The sequence below is a fragment of the Peromyscus californicus genome, unplaced genomic scaffold (genome assembly GCF_007827085.1).
Source record: "Peromyscus californicus insignis strain IS unplaced genomic scaffold, ASM782708v3 Scaffold_7__1_contigs__length_154581171, whole genome shotgun sequence".
Lineage (NCBI taxonomy): Eukaryota > Metazoa > Chordata > Mammalia > Rodentia > Cricetidae > Peromyscus > Peromyscus californicus.
The window spans coordinates 49,354,856-49,376,315 of record NW_026294595.1 but is presented as its reverse complement, the minus strand read 5'-3'; the positions used below and the strand labels follow the sequence as shown (position 1 = coordinate 49,376,315).

Genomic DNA, 21,460 nt, shown 5'->3' with positions numbered 1-21,460 from the left:
GGGCCACATTTAATGTTACATACTGTGGAAACTCTGCGGTGTGTTCTCTAGTAAGTCATGAGCAGGATGGAAATGCACTCACAGTTATAGTGATCATTCTGCACCTGTCACCACTTAGTGGCATTGATGAAATACATGTGGGGCTTCCAAGGTCAGAGGGCTGGGCAAAATATGATTATTCTTTTAGGATATGGATAGAGATCCTTTCAACTAGGCATGGGATTTGCTCTATTTTCTAGTAAGGTGTAATTATACTGTACATTAAAATACAGAATTCTTTCTTATAAAACACTAAATCATAAGCAATATCACATAGTATTGTTGCTTCTTTTTAATGAGAAATTTTATTAATTACATATGGGATAATTTAATAATTTCTTGCCATTGTACCTTAAACTTATATCTAGCTGAGCTCTATTTCACACACACAAGTCTCTTAAAGAGACAGGTTTGTGCTGGGGATGTGGAAAGGGAGGGTGACAGCTGGCCTGGTGCTCAAGGAAGCCTTCCTGAAGTGGGTGGGGTTCCAGCCGCCTTTAGTGTGAACAGGATTTGATGGGCCCAAAGGAAGCAGAATGGAGTTATGGCTTGAAACCAAAGTCACACAGGCAGGAGCTGAGGATATCAAGAGTTCCCAGGTCGGGCTGATGCACCACTGGGGTGGGACGAGGTGGGAGAAAGCTCTTGAAGACAGGATACACAAAGACACAGTAGATGTCAGTGCTGATGAGGGACACTAGAATGTTGGGTTGTGAATTACAGTAGAAGCTTACGCTTAAGTTTTAGCTTTTTCTATTATAAAATGATGCATGTTCTTTGGAAAGTATCTTAATCATACAAAGCAAAATATGATTATTACTTTAGGATCTGAATATTAATCTTTCTATCTATATATTCAGTTTGCTGTATTTTTAAATGAGGCATAACTCTCTAAATAAAATTTTATATTTCTCCCTTTTTACATAGCAAAAAGTCATAAAAATTTCACCTATTTCTCTAAATTCTTTTTAATGAGATATTTTATTAAATATATATGGCATAATCGAATGGTTTTCTTGTTATTGTACTTTTAAGTTGCTTTTTAACAATTTGATACTATAAACATGCTACAAGTTTAGGCTGAAAGTTCCCATCACCCACTCACAGGGGGCTACCCCCTCAGAAATCAGTGTTTAGACGTCCATGAATGCCATGGGTTTAGGTTCTGAGACACTGGCAAATTGGGATGCTTTCACAGAAGCCAACTTCAGATGGGCTGTTTCTTGTGGATGGACTATTAGATAAGTGGTGTAGCTTTGGCTTCTTAAATAGAGTCCTTTATTAATATTCATAAATATTAATAGGAACAAATTAGTCAATTAAGACAGAGATTTCCAGCAGGTAAACATAAATACATTCCCTAGCATGTCAATGCACCCTATCTAAAATGCCATCAGCAATTATTTTAATAGCCTTATAACTCCCAATTGGGAAAGGTAAAACAATTACTAAAAAGGAAATGGTACTCTTTGCCCTATACTTTGAGTTGAAAATAATGCACTCCATTGACTTTTGTACAGTCCTCTTCGTGGACCTGTATTTATCTGTATTGATTGTAAATTCTAAAAGAGGTTTTGTTTTTTTTTCCTGCCTAGAACAATCCAGAGAGCCAAAGGTACAATAAACACAACCTGGGGACAAACAGGAGAACACACAAACAACTGTGATAACCTGGGGACAAAGACAGGGCACACAAACAGATGACTGATAACCTTCAAGAGTCTGGAAGCTGAGAGCGGCGTACATTTGATCCATGTTATACAAAATTCCAGGAATAGTAAAGGCCTATTACTGTTTTCAAGAAACCTTTTAAACCTTTACAAAGCTCATCAAAACAGAAATGATCAAAGCCCTAAAAGCATACCATATAAAATATGAAAGCAGGCTGGGACAGCAGCGCACTGTGTAAAACACCAACTCCATTTCCGAACTGGCTCATAAACCAGGTAGGTGCCCTGCACACGGCCTTCGGTGATTTTCTTCTGAGCCATCAGGTTGCACCAGACAGACAGTGGTTTCAGTCACATATGCCATCTGAGTACTTCCAAGGCCAAAGAAATAAGAACTCAGATGTATTGGACTTTTAAAATTATTATTCTCCATATATTTTTCTTCCTTCCTCCTTCTATATTTTTCTAGTTTCTTGTAGTGTGCATAAAAAGAGAAAAAAAATCTCCAAAATTTAAAGCCTTGTTATTACTGGAGAAATAATAAGCTAAGAGAGGCATAAGCATACTTCAGAAACAAGGCTGCTTCAACCTCAGTGTTGCAGGGTTTTGTTTTGTTTTTTTAATCCAAAGTCATTTGAAAGACTTCAGAAATACTTGAAACATTTGCCAGTACAATGAGAAGGAATCAAATGTTATTATGCTCTTTTATTGACTAGAAACTTGAACTCTGTGGACATGATAGCCACAGATTTTCACAGCGTTTTGAGTGGGATGTGTTAATTGCCACAGTCCTTGATTAAAGCCTTCGGGCGGACTGGGGTTAAGCACTGTAGGAGTTGGTGAGGGATGGGCTCTTTTACCCGACAGCACCAAGGACCACATTCCCTCCCTTACCCAAAGCCTCAGATGCTGCACGGGGGTTTTATAGCCATGAAACCAGAGTGGGAAGGCAGTCACGATCTGCTGAGTGATACAGGTCTCTCTGGGCATGTGCCCCAGGGTTCTGAGCCTCACCATCTTGTCTTGTTTCTCACTCCATCTAACTTTGGGAACACTGCAAATCTATGTTTTGTGCAGCTTAAAATTTTTTAAATGGTAGGCTTCATTTTAAAGCAAATCTCTGCCAAATAAAGACACAACTATTCATACACCATTGTCTTACCACTTAAACCTAAAACGATTGCCAGGAACTGAATGAGTTTCATTCTTTTCCATGGTGTGGTTCCCTCCAGAAGGCAGGATGGCCGCAGGAGCATACTTCACCAGCTCAGGAAGGAAGGGGAGGGGAGCGGGCTCAGATGTTCACACATTTCCTCTAGAAGGGAGGGAACCTTCTCTGTGTGATTTAATCTTTTATGAAACATTCTTACTTCAAAACTTTGCAAGTCAAATGTCTCTGGTAATTTATGGTGCCTGAAAACACTATAAAGAACTGTTTTTGTTTTTCTTTGATTATTTGGCAATATCATTTCTGTTTTTACTCAAGTAGCCATTTCGAGAGGCGTTTCTCTCTGGTTACCATTAGGAGTGTGATGCTGTGAACCTGTGATGCCACCATATTGTTGAAGGAGTGTGTGGGCATCTTTCCGAGGATACCTAGCAGAGGAAATGCCAAGACACACAGTTTCCAAAAGAACTGTTTCCAGGCATGGGCCAGCATGTGGGTTCTTTTCCCAACCACACACACAACTATTCTCAGGTTATAAAAGCAGACGTGCACACAAACAAAGACTGGGGTGAAACCCAAGCTCTTCAGTCTTCCTGTCTGATGCAGGGTGGTTGGAGAAGGGAAACCATTCCATTCTTTATAGCTTACCAGAAAGAACCCTTACAAGCAAAGCAAAATAATGGAAGTGGGGGATGGAGAAGGAGAAGGCATAAAGTCTGTGGATTTACCCAGAAGATGCTACTCAGGAGTCGCGAGAGTGCAAGAACAATTATTTATTAATTTCTAGATGCTAGTACTTCAAGCCAATATCTGAATACCAACAGCAATACCTGGATGAAGGGACTCTCATTAGTCCCATTTCACAGATGAAGAAACCAAGGCAAAGGAAGGCTAAGTCCCCTTCGATCACCCTTCTGGTGTTTGGGTTACTTATGCTGCCTTCCTGTATCAGCTTAGAGTTCTCAATAGCAACAACACGTCTAGGACCCAGACACTCATTTCTTTTTTTCTTTCCTTTTCTTTTCTTTTTTCTTTTTTTTTCTTTTTTTTCAAGATGGGGATTCTCTGTGCAGTTTTGGTGCCTGTCCTGGATCTTGCTCTGTAGACCAGGCTGGACTTGAACTCACAGAGAGAGATTCACCTGCCTCTGCCTCCTGAGTGCTGAGTGCTGGGATTAAAGGTGTGTGCCACCACCACCCGGCTCCAGACACTCATTTCTAATAGCACCTTTGAGTTAAAGGAAAAAATGAATTACTTGGCAAAATGATTAATTATAATGCTGGATAAGGGAATGGAGGAGAAGTATTTAGTTAGAGCAGAAGATGGCACTCAAAAACAAAAGAAAACACAAAGAAACAGTCATGGAACAGTGAGAGCTAGGCTAGAACAATGTAAGAACCAAGTTCGGCCAAGTAGTGCTGGACTACAGCCTAAAGTCTAACACGGATGCCCAAGAGTACATAGTGAGATATAAAGACACTGAATTAGTAAGTCATCATGGAAAAGAGACAAATCTCCCACGAGAAGGAATTCTAAATACTCATGCTGCTATTGTGCCATCAAGGCCTGGGGACACAGTTCATGTTCCTTTAAAAGCACATCAGGGGTTGTGCACAATGATACCTTTCCGCAATTGTATGCAAAGGGGGGTCAGGTAGGGACAGTGACCTCATGGAAGAGAAACTTGGCAATTACACCTTAACCAGGTAAGCAAGGTCAACAGCAATAGTGGTTGGTCATACTGACAGGGCATATTTTTATATGATTGGATAAAAATGCATAAAAATGGTCCACCTCTGCGTTTCCTCCCTGGAGCCCAGAACGTGAGTCTACTTTGAGAAAAAGACCAGATGAATCCCAATTGGGGGGAATATGCTACAAAATGGCTGACAGCACCCTATGAAACAGTCAAAAGTCATCAAAACAAAGGTCTAAGGAACAGGCAAAGGTCGCCCAAAGAGGTGACAGCTAAGTGCAGCATGCTGTCTTAGATGGGCTCCTGGAAAAGAGACGGACATTCAGTTAACCTGAAGGAAAACTGGGTAGACCGTGGGCTGGAGAACCACAGTCCACACTAGCATCCTCAAATGGTCTGAAGGAAGAACGTTCCATCCCAGGAAACCCCCCTTAGGGATGAGGAGGAAGTAAAGGCACTCCCGAGGAAGGACAGCGTGGGATACCCTGCAGACAGCACACCTTCCAAAAGTTCTAGATGAGGTTCTCAGACAGACAGAGTGACACCAGAAACTGAAACCATCAGGGACAAAGAAAGAACTGCAGTAAAGTCACCAAAAATCACTCTAGAAATGGGGAGAGGATGATGTAAAAACTCACTTTGACAAGATACGTAGATAAAATGTGAAAGTGTAAAAAAAATGCTAACCACAGAGGAAATTCCTCCTGCTGCATGGTTCAGTCAATATAAACTACTTTAAAGGTCTTTCTAAAAGCTTAATTGAAAAAGATGGGTAAGAAACCATATATAGTGCGAAATATATATATATATATCTATATATATCTGTTTGTGCATAGATGTGTGGCGTGTGTGTGTATGGTATATATGTGGTATGTGTGCAAGTGTGTGAGGCTGTGCATACTGTGTGATGGCCAGAGGGTAACTGGTGTTCTGCTCCCTCTCCTCTGTTTCCTTGACACAGGATCTCTCACTTAACCTGGAGCTAGGCTGGTGGCCAGGAAGTTTCAACCATCCTCCAGTCTCCACCTTCTACAGCACTGAGGTTACATGTGTGTATGGTCATGCTCACCTTCTTTTTGTGTTTGTTTGTTGTTTTTTGTTTTGTTTTGTTTTTTTTCCAAGACAGGGTTTCTCTGTGTAGCTTTGGAGCCTGTCCTGGAACTCACTCTGTAAACCAGGCTGGCCTTGAACTCACTGAGATCCGTCTGTCTCTGCCTCCTGAGTGCTGGGATTAAAGGCATGCACCACCACCATCACCCTGTGGTCACACTCAGCCTCTTATGTGAGCCCTGGAGATTTGAACTCAAGTCCTCATGCTTGTGTGCAAAAGTGCTGAGCCATCGCCCCAGCTCTCTCTCTCTCTGTCTCTCTCTGTCTCTGTCTCTGTCTCTCTGTCTCTCTCTCTCTCTCTCTCTCTCTCTCTGTGTGTGTGTGTGTGTGTGTGTGTGTGTGTGTGTGTGTGTGTGGTGTGTACTAGGTGGTGGCATTCATAAGAGTTTGTAAAAATAGTTTTGGGTTTCCCAATAAGCAACAGAAACTGTCACATTTATGGTCAGGAAAACATTATATTGCAAAACCCACCATCTTGCTACACTTCACTTTAGGCTCTTGGCAGAAACACTTCCTTTAGGCACAGACTCCAGACTCCAGTGGCTTCCTCTGAATGTAAATTTGGCTCCCAGACTTCAGTGACTTAAAATCAAACAGATAAAAAAGAATTCCTTGAAAATTCTACAAAAAGTGGGACAGCTTATGCTCTACACTGTTTCAGCATCCAACTTACTCAAAAGACTTAACAAGATCAACCCTCTTAGGCTCCACATCCCACGTGTTCAGAAGACAGCGGGAAAGACATGGTGATTCTGACTGTGTGGAACACATGGGATTTCTGAGCACAAAGCTTCCTGCAATCAAGGCCATTACAGAATGTCATGACAACATTATTCTCCCTAGTGCTTCTGTCCCATTTCTCCATAAGCAAGGAAAGAAGACTGCCCACAAATGAGATATTGATTGCATTATGATGTTCTGAGTACCTCAGACCAAGAGGACCGGAATCGTAGCTGGCAGCTGCGTGCACATTGTCGGGAATAAGAGACAGGCAACGATTATTTCTCCGCTTTCCCCTTTCCTATCTCCAGAGCAGAAACCACAGTAGAACTGTACTCACATTAGTTGGCTCAGAGTTTTGGCAGAAGGGTCACATGACCCACCCTAACTCAATCAAGGTGTTTGCGTAAGATTTCCTCGTAGTAGATGCTAGGGAATAACCAAGAACTCATGGGGACTCTATTTCCAAGACTTCCAAAGCAGCAGGAAGCAGAGCACTGAGCTCCTGTTAGCCCAAGGCCAGCTCCTATGCGCTCATCCTGCAGACCCGGCAGACAGCGTCAGCTTCTACTCTTGATTGCAAAAGGTGGCTTTGTGTGGACTTCTGTCGCCCGTCCCTGCAAAGTCTGAGCTATAGAGTATAGAAGTTTCGTAGCTGCAGGCTGGTGTCATGTGTTGAGAGGCGATTAACCAAACATTCTTCAGAGGTCCTCAGTTTTTGGGGAGGAGGAATGTGTGGTGTGTATCTGGCTCTTTGGCATGTTTCTACTCTACCGTCCCTGGATATAATTGTGCGTTCACCTGTCTCTCTTTCCCTCATCTGTAAAGTCAGGAGTTTATTTTACTGCACTTTGAGGCCCCAGACCAAAGCACAGAGCCTGTACAGCATACAGTAGGTGCTTATTAAATGCTAGTTGATTTCAAAATAAACTATGGTCATTTTTCTTATGATTCCAGCATTACCTCACTCCTTGAAACTTTATTAATTGGAAATTTGTAAGCAGGCTAGAAAATTAATTTATTCAAGAAAAAAGTGGTTATTAACTCATGTAGTAGTGTAAGAGACTGTAAAGAGAATGAGGAAACTAATTAAGAAAATAAATTGTTTCAAGCAGGCCATAACCATTTAGTATCACCAATTCATATAGAAATAATTTGTGGGCTCCGTTTCAAATAATAGTCCTCTACCTATTCATTAAATAAGGTCCCTGAGGATGTTTATTAAGTAACACTTTGTTAGGCTGGTTCATTTATTATTTGCACTTGAAATATTCCATAAGTCAGCCCCTTATTAATGGGAAAGGTAACACCGGCAGTTATACATGGTTTAACTCACAAACATAAATTCTCTTAAAATCTACAAAAATATAATAATGAGGAAACAAATCTAATAAACTTCTGGCTGATTTGTGTCTTATCCATTATTTAACTTCTTTGAGATATATTTCATCCCATTCATTTGCTGAGCAAATGCTTTTGGGTATAAACCCCTAGCATCTATCTTACCATGATCCAACATTTACTGCCGTTAACTATTAATTGGACCTAGGTAGGTCACTAAAGTCTAAATCACCCCACATTCCTGATACTGCCCTAAACCGTGACCTTGAACTTGGGTCCTGAAACCCATTTTCACCTCAACCTTCCCTTTCTCAGTCAATGATAAGGGCAGCCTTCCACCCATTCAAGCCAAAAGCCTGCGTGCGAGGCATTCGTACAGCTCTTTCCCTGACCTCACGTTTCATTCACCAAGTAATCCTCCAGAATCAATCTCTAAATCCACCGGATGCTGTGCCGTGCCAGCCACCTCTGCTGCGGCTGCAGGTTCCTCGACTCCAGCTCTCTACAAGCACCACCCTGATTTCCTAGGAGTCAAAGAATTTAGTCATGCTATTAAATTATTCTCATCCCCACCTGCTTAGTTATGTAACTGCGTTTCCTCAGTTCTTGCAAGGATAAAAACCAAAAAGAGCCAAGAATCACCAACACAAACAAACAAACAAAAAACTGACACCAAGCCCTGTTTCATACAAATATCTTAACTCTTTCATTTTGAAACAGTGCCTCATGTGGTCCAGGGCAGCCTTGAACTTGCTGTTTAACAGAGGGTGACTGAACTCCTGATCTTCCTGCCTTCACCTCTTAAGTACTAGGATTACAGGTGTACGCCACCCTGCTGGGATCCTAATTCATTTCTTAGTAAGTACCTCCAAGTCCCTCAGGAGTGAATTTCCAATAACAATGTATCTTAATGTTTAATAATAATAATAATAATGTATAAAATATTTACTCTGTGTCTATAGCTGTGCACAGGTACTGATGACCATTAATCCAGTCAAGAAGAAAAATTGCAATTAAAAACATTTGGTTATCAGAAAATTTAAAACACCAAGACTTAAGTTTCCGTGCCTGCTTGGAGATGCTGTGTGTAAGAGGGTGGTCCAGGAGACTTCCAGCTACAGCACACATCACAACCTGGAGCTTCTAGGTTTCCCCAGGACAACTAACACCTGGACAGTTCAGAGGCATGAAAAACAAACTTCCGGTTTAGAGCCGATGCTGTTACCACTGTGTTCGACCACTCAGCCTACATGTTAACACGGATACAAATATACCATCATCCAGCCTTGGATACAACCACATTACAGTAAGATCACGTTCTCAGAATGTGACTTGAGAAGAAAAAGAAACAACATTGTCATCCTAAAGAATTCTCCCAGTGTTTTTTAAATGGTAGCAGGTCACTTCTCGTAATGCTTAGCTCAGGGAGAACACAGTTAATTAAGTATTCTGTAAAGACCCACTGATCAACAGACTTGGTTCTTGGGAGGCAGTGCTTGTCTGACTTAAGGGATTGGAGCTACACGTCTTTCTATGGACTCTCAAGCTAGGCTGCATTCAGCAAAGTCGACGAACATCACTAACATGATATAATAGAACTGTATCCATTCACATATGCACCGATGGATGGGCAGATATCTTGTCAGTTTGTATTAATTTGAGTGTTCTCAAGCCCTAGGAGTCTTAGAAAACAACATTTACTATTAATATTTTCTCTCAAACATTTTGTTCTGTATGACTCAAACTTCAAGGTTAGGCATGCTGGAAACACTGGGATGACCACCAGAGGGAGCCCGAGTGTTTTTCTAAGTACATAAAATACCAAAAAAAAAAAAAAAAAAAAAAAAAAAAGAGAGAGAGAGAGAAAGCTTACAAAACATGAAGCTGGACAGGAGAGGGGAGAGGGGCTGTAGTCGTTTGAAAGACTGTCTTATTGTCTGGCAGGTGCATCTTGCATTTATGCTACAAATCCCCTCACTCAGCAGCGGTCTATCTCAACGCTTTGACACAAAAAACAGTGATTAGCCAATCATTATCTATTTTAAAAATCCACATACCCTAAAACTAGAAGGTCCAGGGGGAAGTGCTGTGATGGCGTCCACAGTTCTCCGCCGCGCCTCGGGGAAGCCTTCGGCAGTTTTTCTTAACATTCCTGCTTTCCTCCGCTATTCTGGTTCATCTTTGTGGTTAACTTTGGGGGAAGGTTTGGGTGTGGCTTCCTCACTTTGTTTGGGATCGGGCTATCAAATTACAGCACTTGGTGTGACTTGGGATTTTTTTTTTCCCTTCTCCTGTCTGAGCCAAATGATGAGGGCATTAAAAAGAATGATTTTCCACTTGTCATCCTGAAGTCCTCCTAGAATGGAAAACTGGACCGAGTTCTAAACAGGATGACAGAGGACCTCCACCAGGAAGTCTAGAACTGAACTCTTGTAAGCCAGACCCACGGGCCCAGCTCAGCCACCCCCAAGCTGGAGAAATGTCCTAGGTCTTTCTAGCATCATAATACCTTACATTTGACAGCACTATCAAGCTCGTCTTGTTAGACTTTTTCTTGGGGTATATTGAGAACCGTGATCATTCATCTATAAGGAAAATGAAACTCACAGGGTTTCAGGTTCATTATTGATAGCAATTAAGTGTCAAGGACACAAACTCTGATGAAGATTCATGTCTGGAGACATGAACTCTAACATGTGACTGTCAACATCCTTCATATCCGTATCCTCTGAGAGAGAATTTTTCTGTCTTCCTTTCCCTCCAACTACACTTGAAAGTACGTCGGGAGTGAACTGAATGACTTAGCCTTGTTTTCCGAGTTTCTTTTTCATGTCTAGATAGGGTAATTTTATAATGTATGCAAATAAATTAGCACAAACAAATTGAATTCTACAGGGTTAGGTCCTCGGCTGGATGCTGTTGGGCTCAACGTGCTTATTAATGCTTCAGATACAGACTCAAAGACATTATTATCAAATTTAGCAAGGACGCCCAATTGGGTGGGGTGACTGACAGTTAGGAAAACTGGATTGAAATTTAAAACAACCTTGATGAACAGAAAAGGAAAAAGAGGGCAAATTTTAATAGAAATCTTTGCAAAATCATTCACTCAAAAGATGTGGGGAAGCAGGGAACAAGAGGCGTGAGACAACACTGCACGATTACAACAGAAAAGGAGCCAGAGGTCAGAGCGAACATCAGGCTTCAGAGACAGCGGCAACCTAGCTTTGTCACTTTGAAAAAGAAGGCATGATTTTAAGAGAGACAGGTGGAGACACTGTTAAGCTAATTCCTCTTCTAGATACAAATGAGATCAGTCTAGGAGAAAGGGTGTTGCTTGGACCCCAACACCTATACCTTGGAAGGTAGGTTTGGAAGGCAAAGTTTTTAAGTTTGTGACTGACGACACTAACCTCATCAGTCTACATTCTCAAGCTCAGTTCTTTGTTCGTGTGATGCTCACAGCCTAGAACTTCCTCTCTCCTTCCACTCGGACGTCACTTCTTTCTCCATGAGGGTGCTCTGAGTTCCTCCCCCTCCCCCAAGGCACCTTGCCCAGCCACACTCTATGTGCTTCCACAAACTAGATACCAACCAGCACTGGGCAACAGTGCTCCCCGACCCCCGACCTGGCATGAACTATTATGGCCTCACTCTATAGATGAGAAAACAAACCAAGGTGGATGAGGAGCTGTCAGCGGTGCTGTGCTTAGAAGCTGTCAGGGCCGGGACTTTCACTAAAGGTGAAGAGCTCTTAAGGCCACATTCCACCGCCCCATGGGCATCCACAGCATCTTACTGTACTTATTTTCTTGGTGTTTGCCTCTATCTGGGGCTCCTATACCTTACGGGAAGCACCAAGTTTTATTTGTTTTTCATGGACCCATTCAGAACCTGGGATTGATCAACAATGTGTGTTAAATTCAAAGTTTTCGACCAAGTAGGTAATATGTTCTGTGGGTATTTCTGAGTCATTTTTTTGACTGAAAGAAAATAGAAAATAGATTATGTTGTAGTGAAGAGAATTTAAACAGTTCTGAAAACTGGCACAAATCTGAAACAGTACTGACAGTGATTGGACAGGTTTATAAAATGTAAAAGAATGGAAACAGTTACGTATCTTTGTACACATGTAAAATCATATGTATGCATCTACATATAGTATGTGCACATCTTTGAACATTTATCAAGTTATCATCTATTGTGAATATGATTTTCCCTAAAGGTAAAGAGAATGATTTTTTTTAAAAGTTCCATTATCTATGGAGTCAGGAAAGATTTCTTGACATGGAATTCAAATTCTAAATGATGGGGGTTGGGGAGATGGCTCAGCAGTTAAAAGCACCAGCTGCTCTTCCAAAGGACCTGAGTTTGATTCCCAGGACCCACATGGCAACTCACAACCACCTGTAACTCTAGTCCCAGGGAATCTAATGCTCTCTTCTGGCCTCTGCAGGTGCCAGGCACACACGTGGCACACAGACATACATGCAGGCAAAACACCTATATGCATATAAATAAATAAATGAACAAATAATTTTTTTGTAAACTGTAAATGACAGTCAACCCTCGATTGGTTCATCGCATCTGAGAAAACTGTTTACTGTCCTTACCTTAAGGCATACCTGTAATTTGGTCACAAGTTCTCAAGACAGAAATGATAAAAAAAACTCAATGACATCAAACCTAAGAGATGCCAGATCCGAATTAGTTGAGACTACTCTGGCCACCCACAATGATGATAAAGATAACTATCAAGATAAAAGGTTTCTAAAGACAGCAAGGTACTATCCTCAGCTGCGGAGCTGTGTGGTAGTTTTTTACCATAGTTGGGTCACAATGCTTGTCCCACGACAGGCCATGTATCAAAGAGAAAGCAGGATGAGGCTACTGGCTGGGGAGGGCGGGCGGGGGGGAATTTCAGACCTTTGTCACTAGCAAGCACCATTAATATTTTGAACATCGAACTCTACATTGCCTCGTTTCTCTGTGATCTCCCGCCCACACCAAATTCTACTCCCTGAAAACACTGCAGGAACATTTTCAAAGCAGAGCTCAGTGTGACAGAAGCTGAACAAACCATCTGCAGTGGATAAGCTCTATGTGAAGACATTTTAAAGACGGTAAAGTAACATAAAAAACAATCACCAGAGAGATCCATAATACTATAAAAAAACTATTCTAAAATATACAGTGAGGCACCACCCAGGATACCCCAAAGCATGCCCCTTCACCATGTAAACTCACAGTCAGCAGGTACCAGGCTCAATTCAGAAAACATTCAGATGCCACCAACACCTGATCTAACTGAAGACGCATCCAAGTTTAGGGCGCTACCTACATCTACCGCTTGCTTCCTATCCAGACAAACAGCAACTGCAAACCGTCTTAAAACTTCAACCACCATACCACGGCAGAAACTAGAGAGGTGCAGGACGGTCCACTTTTATAGCAGCAGAGGAAGGGAGGGAAGAAAAGGCATAGAGAAACCCGGCAAGGACATTCCTCCCATAAAACACATAACTCACAAATACAAAAACAAACATCTCTTCGGAGGCCAGAGAGCTGAGGTCGTCCTTGGCCTCTGGGCCATGAAGTCACTGGTGTTTTCTGAAAGGTGGAGCAGAGTGCAGTCTTTGCTGGCTGACTGCTCCACCCTTCCTAATAGGTCAGCTTTAAAAAAAAAAAAAAAAACTCAGTATTTACACATCACACAAGTTGCAGGACCCAGGAACAGCTCAGCTATATCTAATCTACCCTGGCGATAAGTGATTTGCCCTTCATATTCAGAAAAGGCAGGCTCAGGACTTCCTAAGGCTTTAGAATTTTGTTCTTCTGTTCTGTGAGAGCTCTCTCTGGCCCCTGTCAGCGACACGTGCATTCCGATCTGCGTTGGCGCCAGCTAAGGTGCAGGTTAAACCACAAGGACCCCAAGGCAGAGGGAAACACTACTAAAGGCCAAATCTTGAGCAGGATGTCTTCGCAGGCTCGGGACCTGTTGCGGGCATTTGACGAGCAGGAATTTTAAACTGTGCTCCAGAGGAAACTTGGTGAACTCGGGGGCTGGAGTTGGAAGGGTTTACCGCGTTTTAAGGGACTATCTCACATTTTTATGATATAAGTTTGTATGAAGACACACACTTTCCTTTCTCTGCATCTGGCCCTGAGTTTCACTACAGCAGTGAAACACGGAGCTGGAACACGTTCCGTCTGCTTTCTCTAACCTTGACAAATGGCAGCAGTAACGAGAAAGAAATGTCACTAAACACTGCTGGCGTCCCAAACATCCCGAGTCCTGCTGCCCACTCCTTAACAAGGTGGTTCACAAACTAAACTGATTCCTTACCAAGTCACAATGTAATAACCTTAAATCTACCAAGTGATGTCCCTAAATGATTCTTCATCTACACGTCTAATGATTTTTCAACGTTGGAGAAACTCTTGCTTAAACCAATCTGACACGAGGCCTGTCAGCCATATGGAAAGGAACCACGCTTGATCAGATCTAGGTGTGTCTAAATCTGCTTGGAATCACCTTGAGATCTGAGGGGATCCTGCTGTCTGTGGGCAGAGCCCTCAATGCTCATTACACCATCCACTCCGTAACTGCCTAGGAGTGAACACCTCACCATCGACTCCGTAACTGCCTAGGAGTGAACACCTCAAGGGAAACAAGATGTTGGCCATTCAGGAAACCGAATTTTATTTTCCAGCAGCCCCCTGATCGCAGAGTCTCTTTTGCTGCTTTTTCCACCTAGAAAGAAGGAACTTTCTAGAATAACAAACCTCTTGGCAATTGCCTGTCAAAAGACTCAGCACAACCAACAACAAAATCTCCCCAGGGACAAAAGTCTCCGTGAAAGGCTCCTCCCCTTAAAGGCTAGCTGTCATCACGTTAGCTGGAGAGCTGGTACCTGGGGATTTAACTCCGGTGTTAAACATGGTCAGCCGGTATGGTGTCTAAAGACGAGAAAACTGCAGTTCAAACAGACCAAAGAGAAGGATTTCTTTAGAACACCAACAGCTAAGAGCAGTCATGGCCTTGTGAAAACGGTCCACCCGCATTATTGGCTCCACAGTCATTTTCCTAATATTTCTCTCCATCACTGCTTAGGTTCATGTCCTGGGTCCATCCTACGTTGACTGATGACCCTAACCCTTAGAGTAGGTAGTAGACAAAATAATCCAGCAAGTGGCTATGTGGAACTAATGAAACAGAATGTTCTTTTTATGCACAGTAAGACCTGTTCTGGGAAAAAAAAAAAAAAAACAGAGCTGACAAGGTAGTTCAAAATGTTACATATTGATGATGTCCTCATGTTTGATTAAAAGTTAAACACGGTGATTAGCGGAACCAGGAGTGGAACCCAGGGAGGAGAATAGATTCTTTCTACAAAGAGTCTGCTCAGACACCGAAGCCATCATCTAAGCACTTTTATTCCATCCTACGGGCATATTATCGTTATTTGGGAACACGTGGGAATACAGTGTCTCTCAGCGTGTACTTAAAGAAGAGAAAGGATAAAAGAAAACATCATATCCCAACTTGTTCCTTGAAAGGGAAAATTTTCAATTAGCCCCACTTTAAGGCTCTTAGGCCTCTTTTTATCTCTCTGGAACTTCCACTCTACTCATGAATGCCTTTCATCTCCTCTGCCTTATTTGACTGTGCACTGTGGATCTTCCCAAATTGCATGCGGGATCAGTACATCTATTCTATTTGCTAATACAGAATCCATGCGCTTTAGGGTTTGCTGGGGAATGATCAAGAATAATCCACGTATCTGCTGGTACTAATAATGGGGCGTCAGCTTGCCCAGTCCCCCAAATCTTTCAGGGCAATGTGTTCTTCACAGTTCTCCGAGGTTCCGCAAACTTCAAATTCCTATTTTGTCTGGACATGAGGACCTAACAGCTGCGAGGTTCTCTGCTCATTGTCCTGTGCCTGCGGGTCCCACTGCAGGGGGGGGCCAAACCTAAAGGTCACCCAGAGATGAAAAGTGATGGAATTTCCTTTTGAAGCTTAGAACATGTTAGCCCCCCCAAGGCTCGGGAATTCTTTGTGTTCTTCTCCAAATCGCCAGCTGTCCTTGATGAGAAAGTTCGAGGCTATTTTATGTCTTGATTTACCTCATGATCTGCAGGCTAGTTGTTACAGTGTGGATGCTTTGGGGCTCCTGCATGCAAAGTGGTGGCAGGATCAGCTTGCTACTTCCTGGAAAGCCTGTTGCTTGTGAATCTTGTGAGACCAATTCTCTAGCTTTTTTTTTTTTTTTTCAAACATCCAGACTTGGGTTTTTGTTATTGTTGCTTGCTTGCTGTTATTTGTTTCTATTTTTAACAGTGGAAGATACACAGCAAGGTTCATTGAAGAAAAGTGTTTTAAGGAGGGCCACAAAAGGGACCTGGACAGTTCCTTTAGAAGGGGTGAGGACACTTTTCTGAGATGAAAAGATAGCTAGAAAATGATACAGTGCTTGCGAAAATACTAATTACAATAACAGTCCTAACACTTCTCAGCTCTATTGTTCTCACTCAATGCTTTCCATGAACGATCTCATTCGATATTCATAATAGAATTTTGAGGGGGTCATGACTAACAGCCACATTTTTAAAATGAGACTAAGATGTTTAGGTAAACAAAGCAGCTTGTACACGGCCCATAGCTGCATTCTGAAATGCTTTGCTGAACTAAATAGTCAAAACTTGGTGTGACATTTTGAGCGGCATTGCTAAGACTGGACATCCTGTCTGACGTGGTAGAGCGGTGGGGTGGGACCCAGCCAGCTCTTCAAAAACCAGCCGTATGAAAAGCAGATCCCTTACAGAGTCAGCTCTCTGAGAAGAGATACGCAGATAGCTCGAATTTAAATAAGACCATATCTGCCCACAGTTGCAGGTCTGAGAGCAAAGAGAAGCGTAACAATTCAGTAACATTGTCACTTAGGTACAGCAATCAAGAACAGGATTACAAGGTGGTGCATCTGAGTTCTAACCAAATATCATTATGATCATTCCTAGGCATGTTCACCATGAAGCCTTCCATGTTGTGGTATAAGCCTAGAATGCATTTAATAGAGTTAACACCATCGTTATCTGCATGAGAAAGTACACCGACTGAGATACTCCTATCCTGAGCATACACAATGGACACCATTGGTGGAAGCTGTACCTTTTTTCATTTGTTTGTTTTTTGGAGACAGGGTTTCACTGTATAACCCTGGCTGTCTTGGAACTCACTCTGTAGACCAGGTTAGCCTCAAACTCAGAGATCTGCCTGCCTCTGCCTCCTGAGTGCTGGGATTAAGGGAGTGAAACACTACTCCCAGCCCTGGAAGCTGTGTTCAGAAACCAATTACATCAACTAGTCATCCTCAGTTTCCAAAGAGAAATGCTGATCTTAGCGCACTTGGATATAATTAGGCAAATTCATCAACAGACCCTGGTTTTCGTCATTTACATTCCCGTTAAGGAAAAGCAACTGGTTTTCTTCACAGTGTTATAATAATTTGTTCTATTGACGAATATGCATCATGGGAAAAAGAACACTTAGCACTTACATGCTTTACCCCTAGAATAACCTTTCTCTGGACTAAATACCAGAAACATGTGACAATCACGTTGGAGCAGTCACCCTGCTCTCCTGGGTATTTTTAATGACTCACCCAAGATGCCACAACAAGATTAGAAGAATATTTACTGCTCTGTTGACTGTGGATGGAGAGCTTCCTTTGCTTGGAAGGTCACTATGGTTATGTTTTACCTTTTGACAGTTTATAGAAGCTAGGCAGAGGAAGTAGCTACTCACATTCTCCTTGTCGGGAATCCCTAGAGGGAGGAAAGAGAGAAAAGAGAGGCCATAAATTGTATAATCAACCAATACAATGGAACCAAAATCCTTTGCTGGAGAAAGATCAGTAACACTTCCGTGTTTTCCATGTGTGTGTGCACCCATAAAAGCTACACAGAGAGACAGACAGATGCACCCACGCGTAACTCTAAATCAATGCATCGTGGTGAATAGAGATATGTGTCTGGGCAACCAAGCCCAGGATTATTTTGTGTCCACCATACGCTTTCCCCTCCCAGTGGTAAAAATCTCTCTGTGACTCACTTACACCCCGCACGTCTCCACACTGCAAGCCACCTCACTCTGCACCAGGGATCTGAACTCAGGAGCAAGCCGCACAGGAACCCACCCGAACCCAAGTTCTGTCTTGAGCAAAGCTCCGTCCTGCTGTGCTCAGGCCTAAGCATGGCAGCAGCTGTTTCCAGGCCAGGGTGAGCTCAGTTCCCCTAGCTAAGAAAACGCCCAGTTCTTCCGTGTACTCCTCTGTTCCGTCCTCTACGAACATTACAGGAGCATCTACCAGAGGCAGCCCCTGCTCCTTTCCTCCGGGTGTTCACGGTAAGGTGGGTGCTGTGGGAAGCCACATCTTCAGCAGAGCTCACTAAGTTCAGGGCAGCGGGCACAACTGCTATCCCAAGGAGGAAAAAGCAGCACAGATCGGTCTCCTGTGTGGCTTCTATCCGGCTTCCAACCAGGGGCCCAGCGTAAGGCGGTTTGCACCACAAAACCACAGCGTGTCCAGGTTCTAAGTATACGGGGCTCTGTCCCCAGACATGGCCACACAATTGCCATGTCAGCCTTAACAGGATGGGGTGGCCATCCCAACGGCAGCGGGGCGGTAGGCAAGCAGCCTTAGACTGGAAGAGATCATCTGAAAGTTCCCTTACCTCTGGAGAGTCTCGAGACACAAAAACTCAGGCAGGATGCAGGGGGGATAGGCATGTCTGCCATAGCGTCCCAGATGTGTGTGTGTGTGTGTGTGTGTGTGTGTGTGTGTGTGTGTGTGTGTGTGTGTATAAGGAGTCAGGTGGACTTGTGCCAGCACGCCGAAATTCATCCTGCACCCACCCCGTGGGGCAGCTATCCATCCAACAACCACCTTGTAGGCCCCGAGCGGACGGACTGAAGAGAGCCGGGGTACAGTCAACTGCCAGTTTGGGAAATCTGAACATTGACTTGATCGAGGATTTTTTAAAGGGAAACAATGGCAGCTCCTTCATGTGGTTGAAGTGCTGACTGCACATGGAAAAGCCTTTGTTTTCAAAAAGGCCTCCTAGCTGGGAGCAGGGCTGTGTGCCTGTAACCCTAGACACCAAGGAGGCTGAGGCAGGAAGACTGCAAGTTAGGCTAGCCTCAGCTATGTGGTACCACACAGCGGAGAGAGAGACAGAGACAGAGAACCAAGTTCAAGCTCCTAAGTTTTTAGGAGAAAGTGGAAGGACTGTGAAAAAGTCAAAAGCTGCAAGTGTTGAGAGTAAGACAGGAGGAACACCAGGATCATGCAACAGAGCCCTGAGATCCGAGGGAGAGCAGGACCGGAAAAGCATTAAATTAATAAGAACAATGGGAGCCACTGCGTCTGTTGGTGATGGTTTAACTGTGGAGTAATTCCTTTAAAAGTATGGGGCGGGGCTGGGCGTCGGTAGGGCACGCTTTTAATCCCAGCACTCGGGAGGCAGAGCCAGGCGGATCTCTGTGAGATCGAGGCCAGCCTGGTCTACAGAGCAAGATCCAGGCACCAAAACTCCACGGAGAAACCCAGTCTTGAAAAAAAAAAAAAGTGTGGGGCGGAAGTCAGACTTCATGGGGCTAGTGAGTGGCTAGGGGCGAGGATATAAGAGCTAATACTTTATGCATAATTATTATGGGCCTGGCACTCTTTTAAACACATGGCACATTTAATACAACAACCTTAGCGGGGAAACTGAGGCACAAAACATCTGAGTGTCTTGCCTGAGGTCACATAGCTAGGAGACAGCACAGTTGATTTTTTTTTTTTAACTCGGGCAGTCCTAGTGCACAGGTTCTTCCTAGCTCAGCCAGGAGGGGGAGGAAAGAGAGAGAGAGAGAGAGAGAGAGAGAGAGAGAGAGAGAGAGAGAGAGAGAGAGAGAGAGCTGATGTCCTCTTTCCTGCCCCCTTTTCAAGGAGGCAGATGTGGGAGAGGGCGGGGGCTATAGAGAAAGAGCAACAGCAACATGTGGGACAGAAGGTGGGAACCCTGGAGATCCAGCCAAGCAAGAAGGTGGCCCCTGCAGAAACGAACACATGAGGATGAGAGTGGCATGCAAGGACCAAGGGACAGGGGGTGGAAATGCTGTCTGCCATGTCTGTATCTGGCCATCAAGGTACCATAACTTCAACTACTCCATGCTTGGCACTTTGTTACACACACACACACACACACACACACTCCCATAGGAGGGATAGGGAATAGAGAGATGGCTCAGCAGTTAAGATCATGTGCTGCTCTTCCAGAGGACTGATGCAGTTCCTAGCACTCAGGTCAGATAGCTCACAACTGCTCCAAGGAATCTGATGCCCTCTTCTGGCCTCTGAGGGCACCTGCGCCCTTGTGCACAGACACATACATAAAAATAAAACCAATCTTGAGAACAGCATCACGCAACTCACCCTACCCCTATCTTTAAACCTCAGCCAACGGTGGCTCTCTTACAGGAGCCTGATTTTTTTTTTTTTTTTTTGCTGGTGTACATTGAACATATATACCATACCACTTGACTACACACACATGTGTTAAGTAAATACCAAAGTTAAGCTACCCATCACCTTCCTATGTGGTAGAACACCTAGCACCCAGAACCTACCAAAAGTCTGGGATTGAAGGGGCCATTTTAAAAGAACTAATGACTTCTGTCTCTCTCTTTGGTCAATGGAGCTTAAGTGGACTGAAGATGGGGTTCCTGCACACCCCCATGTGGCTGAGACAAACACAGCTCAGGAATCCCATTTTGAAAAGGGCACAGAACTATTCCAAGCACGTGGATATCCAGTATGGAAGCCCCAGCCTGCACCAGAGCCAGGCACTCTCCACTACGAAGACCCCACAGGACAGAGCACAGACTACCTATGCACGATCTCCAGTGCAAGCTGCCACTCTGTTACTCACACCAGAGTCAGGGTGCTTCCTCTAGCATGCTGGTGTTCAACACACTTTTTTTTTTGTCACATGAAAACACATACCACACAACCAATTTTCAGATACAAAATGTTCACACTTCACTTACGGTCATTGTTAGAGCCTGTTTCCATAACACCATAAGGAGGAGCCAGAAGTCCGGCCATGTACTGTCGGTATTTCTGCAAGACAAGATTGTAAAGTCAGCACACAGGTATTTACTCGCTTTGGGCGTACGTTTATTTACATGTTAAAGAACAGAAACCCTGGGTGTCAGGAAACCTGAGTCTCTTATTTATAGAGCCAGGAAGTGTGCTCTCTAGGGCTCTGGGTTTAAACTAAAGATGTGGGGTTCGGCCCAAGGCTTCCTGGGTGAGACTGAACGTGTCCTCTGCCCAGGGCAGGGCTCCACCCAGCTGCTTCATTTATATGTTATGCATTCGTGGGGAGAGAATGGTGGGGTTCTTACCTCTCCCCACCCTGTATACACAGGCACCTGAGAGCCAGTGAGTGTTTACAGGCGCAGACACAGTAACCGAGCTGCCTATCTCTGAGGTGAATGCCTCCGAATCAGCCGCTTTCAAAGCCAAAAGAAACGCAGCAGCTCTTGGAACACGTCTCTTTGAAAGGAGGCTGACTCGCTCCCATTTACCTCCCTCCTTTTACACGGTACACCTGTCTGCTGCGTGACCTCCAAAGCACTTTTGTTACGTTGTCAAATAAAATCAT

The 21,460-nt window shown here is 43.6% G+C and overlaps 1 protein-coding gene across 2 annotated transcripts in view; it reads right to left on the bottom strand.

Annotated features, from left to right (window-relative positions):
* Rapgef4 (Rap guanine nucleotide exchange factor 4) overlaps nucleotides 1-21,460 on the bottom strand; it is a 284,129-nt gene that overhangs the window by 99,585 nt on the left and 163,084 nt on the right. For both annotated transcript variants that reach the window (XM_052724191.1, XM_052724192.1), the window contains exons 5-6: nucleotides 20,841-20,913; nucleotides 17,553-17,572 (exon numbers count right to left, since the gene is read on the bottom strand). In XM_052724191.1, the coding sequence (XP_052580151.1) occupies nucleotides 17,553-17,572; nucleotides 20,841-20,913 (93 nt within the window). The remainder of the gene's footprint in view (nucleotides 1-17,552; nucleotides 17,573-20,840; nucleotides 20,914-21,460) is intronic.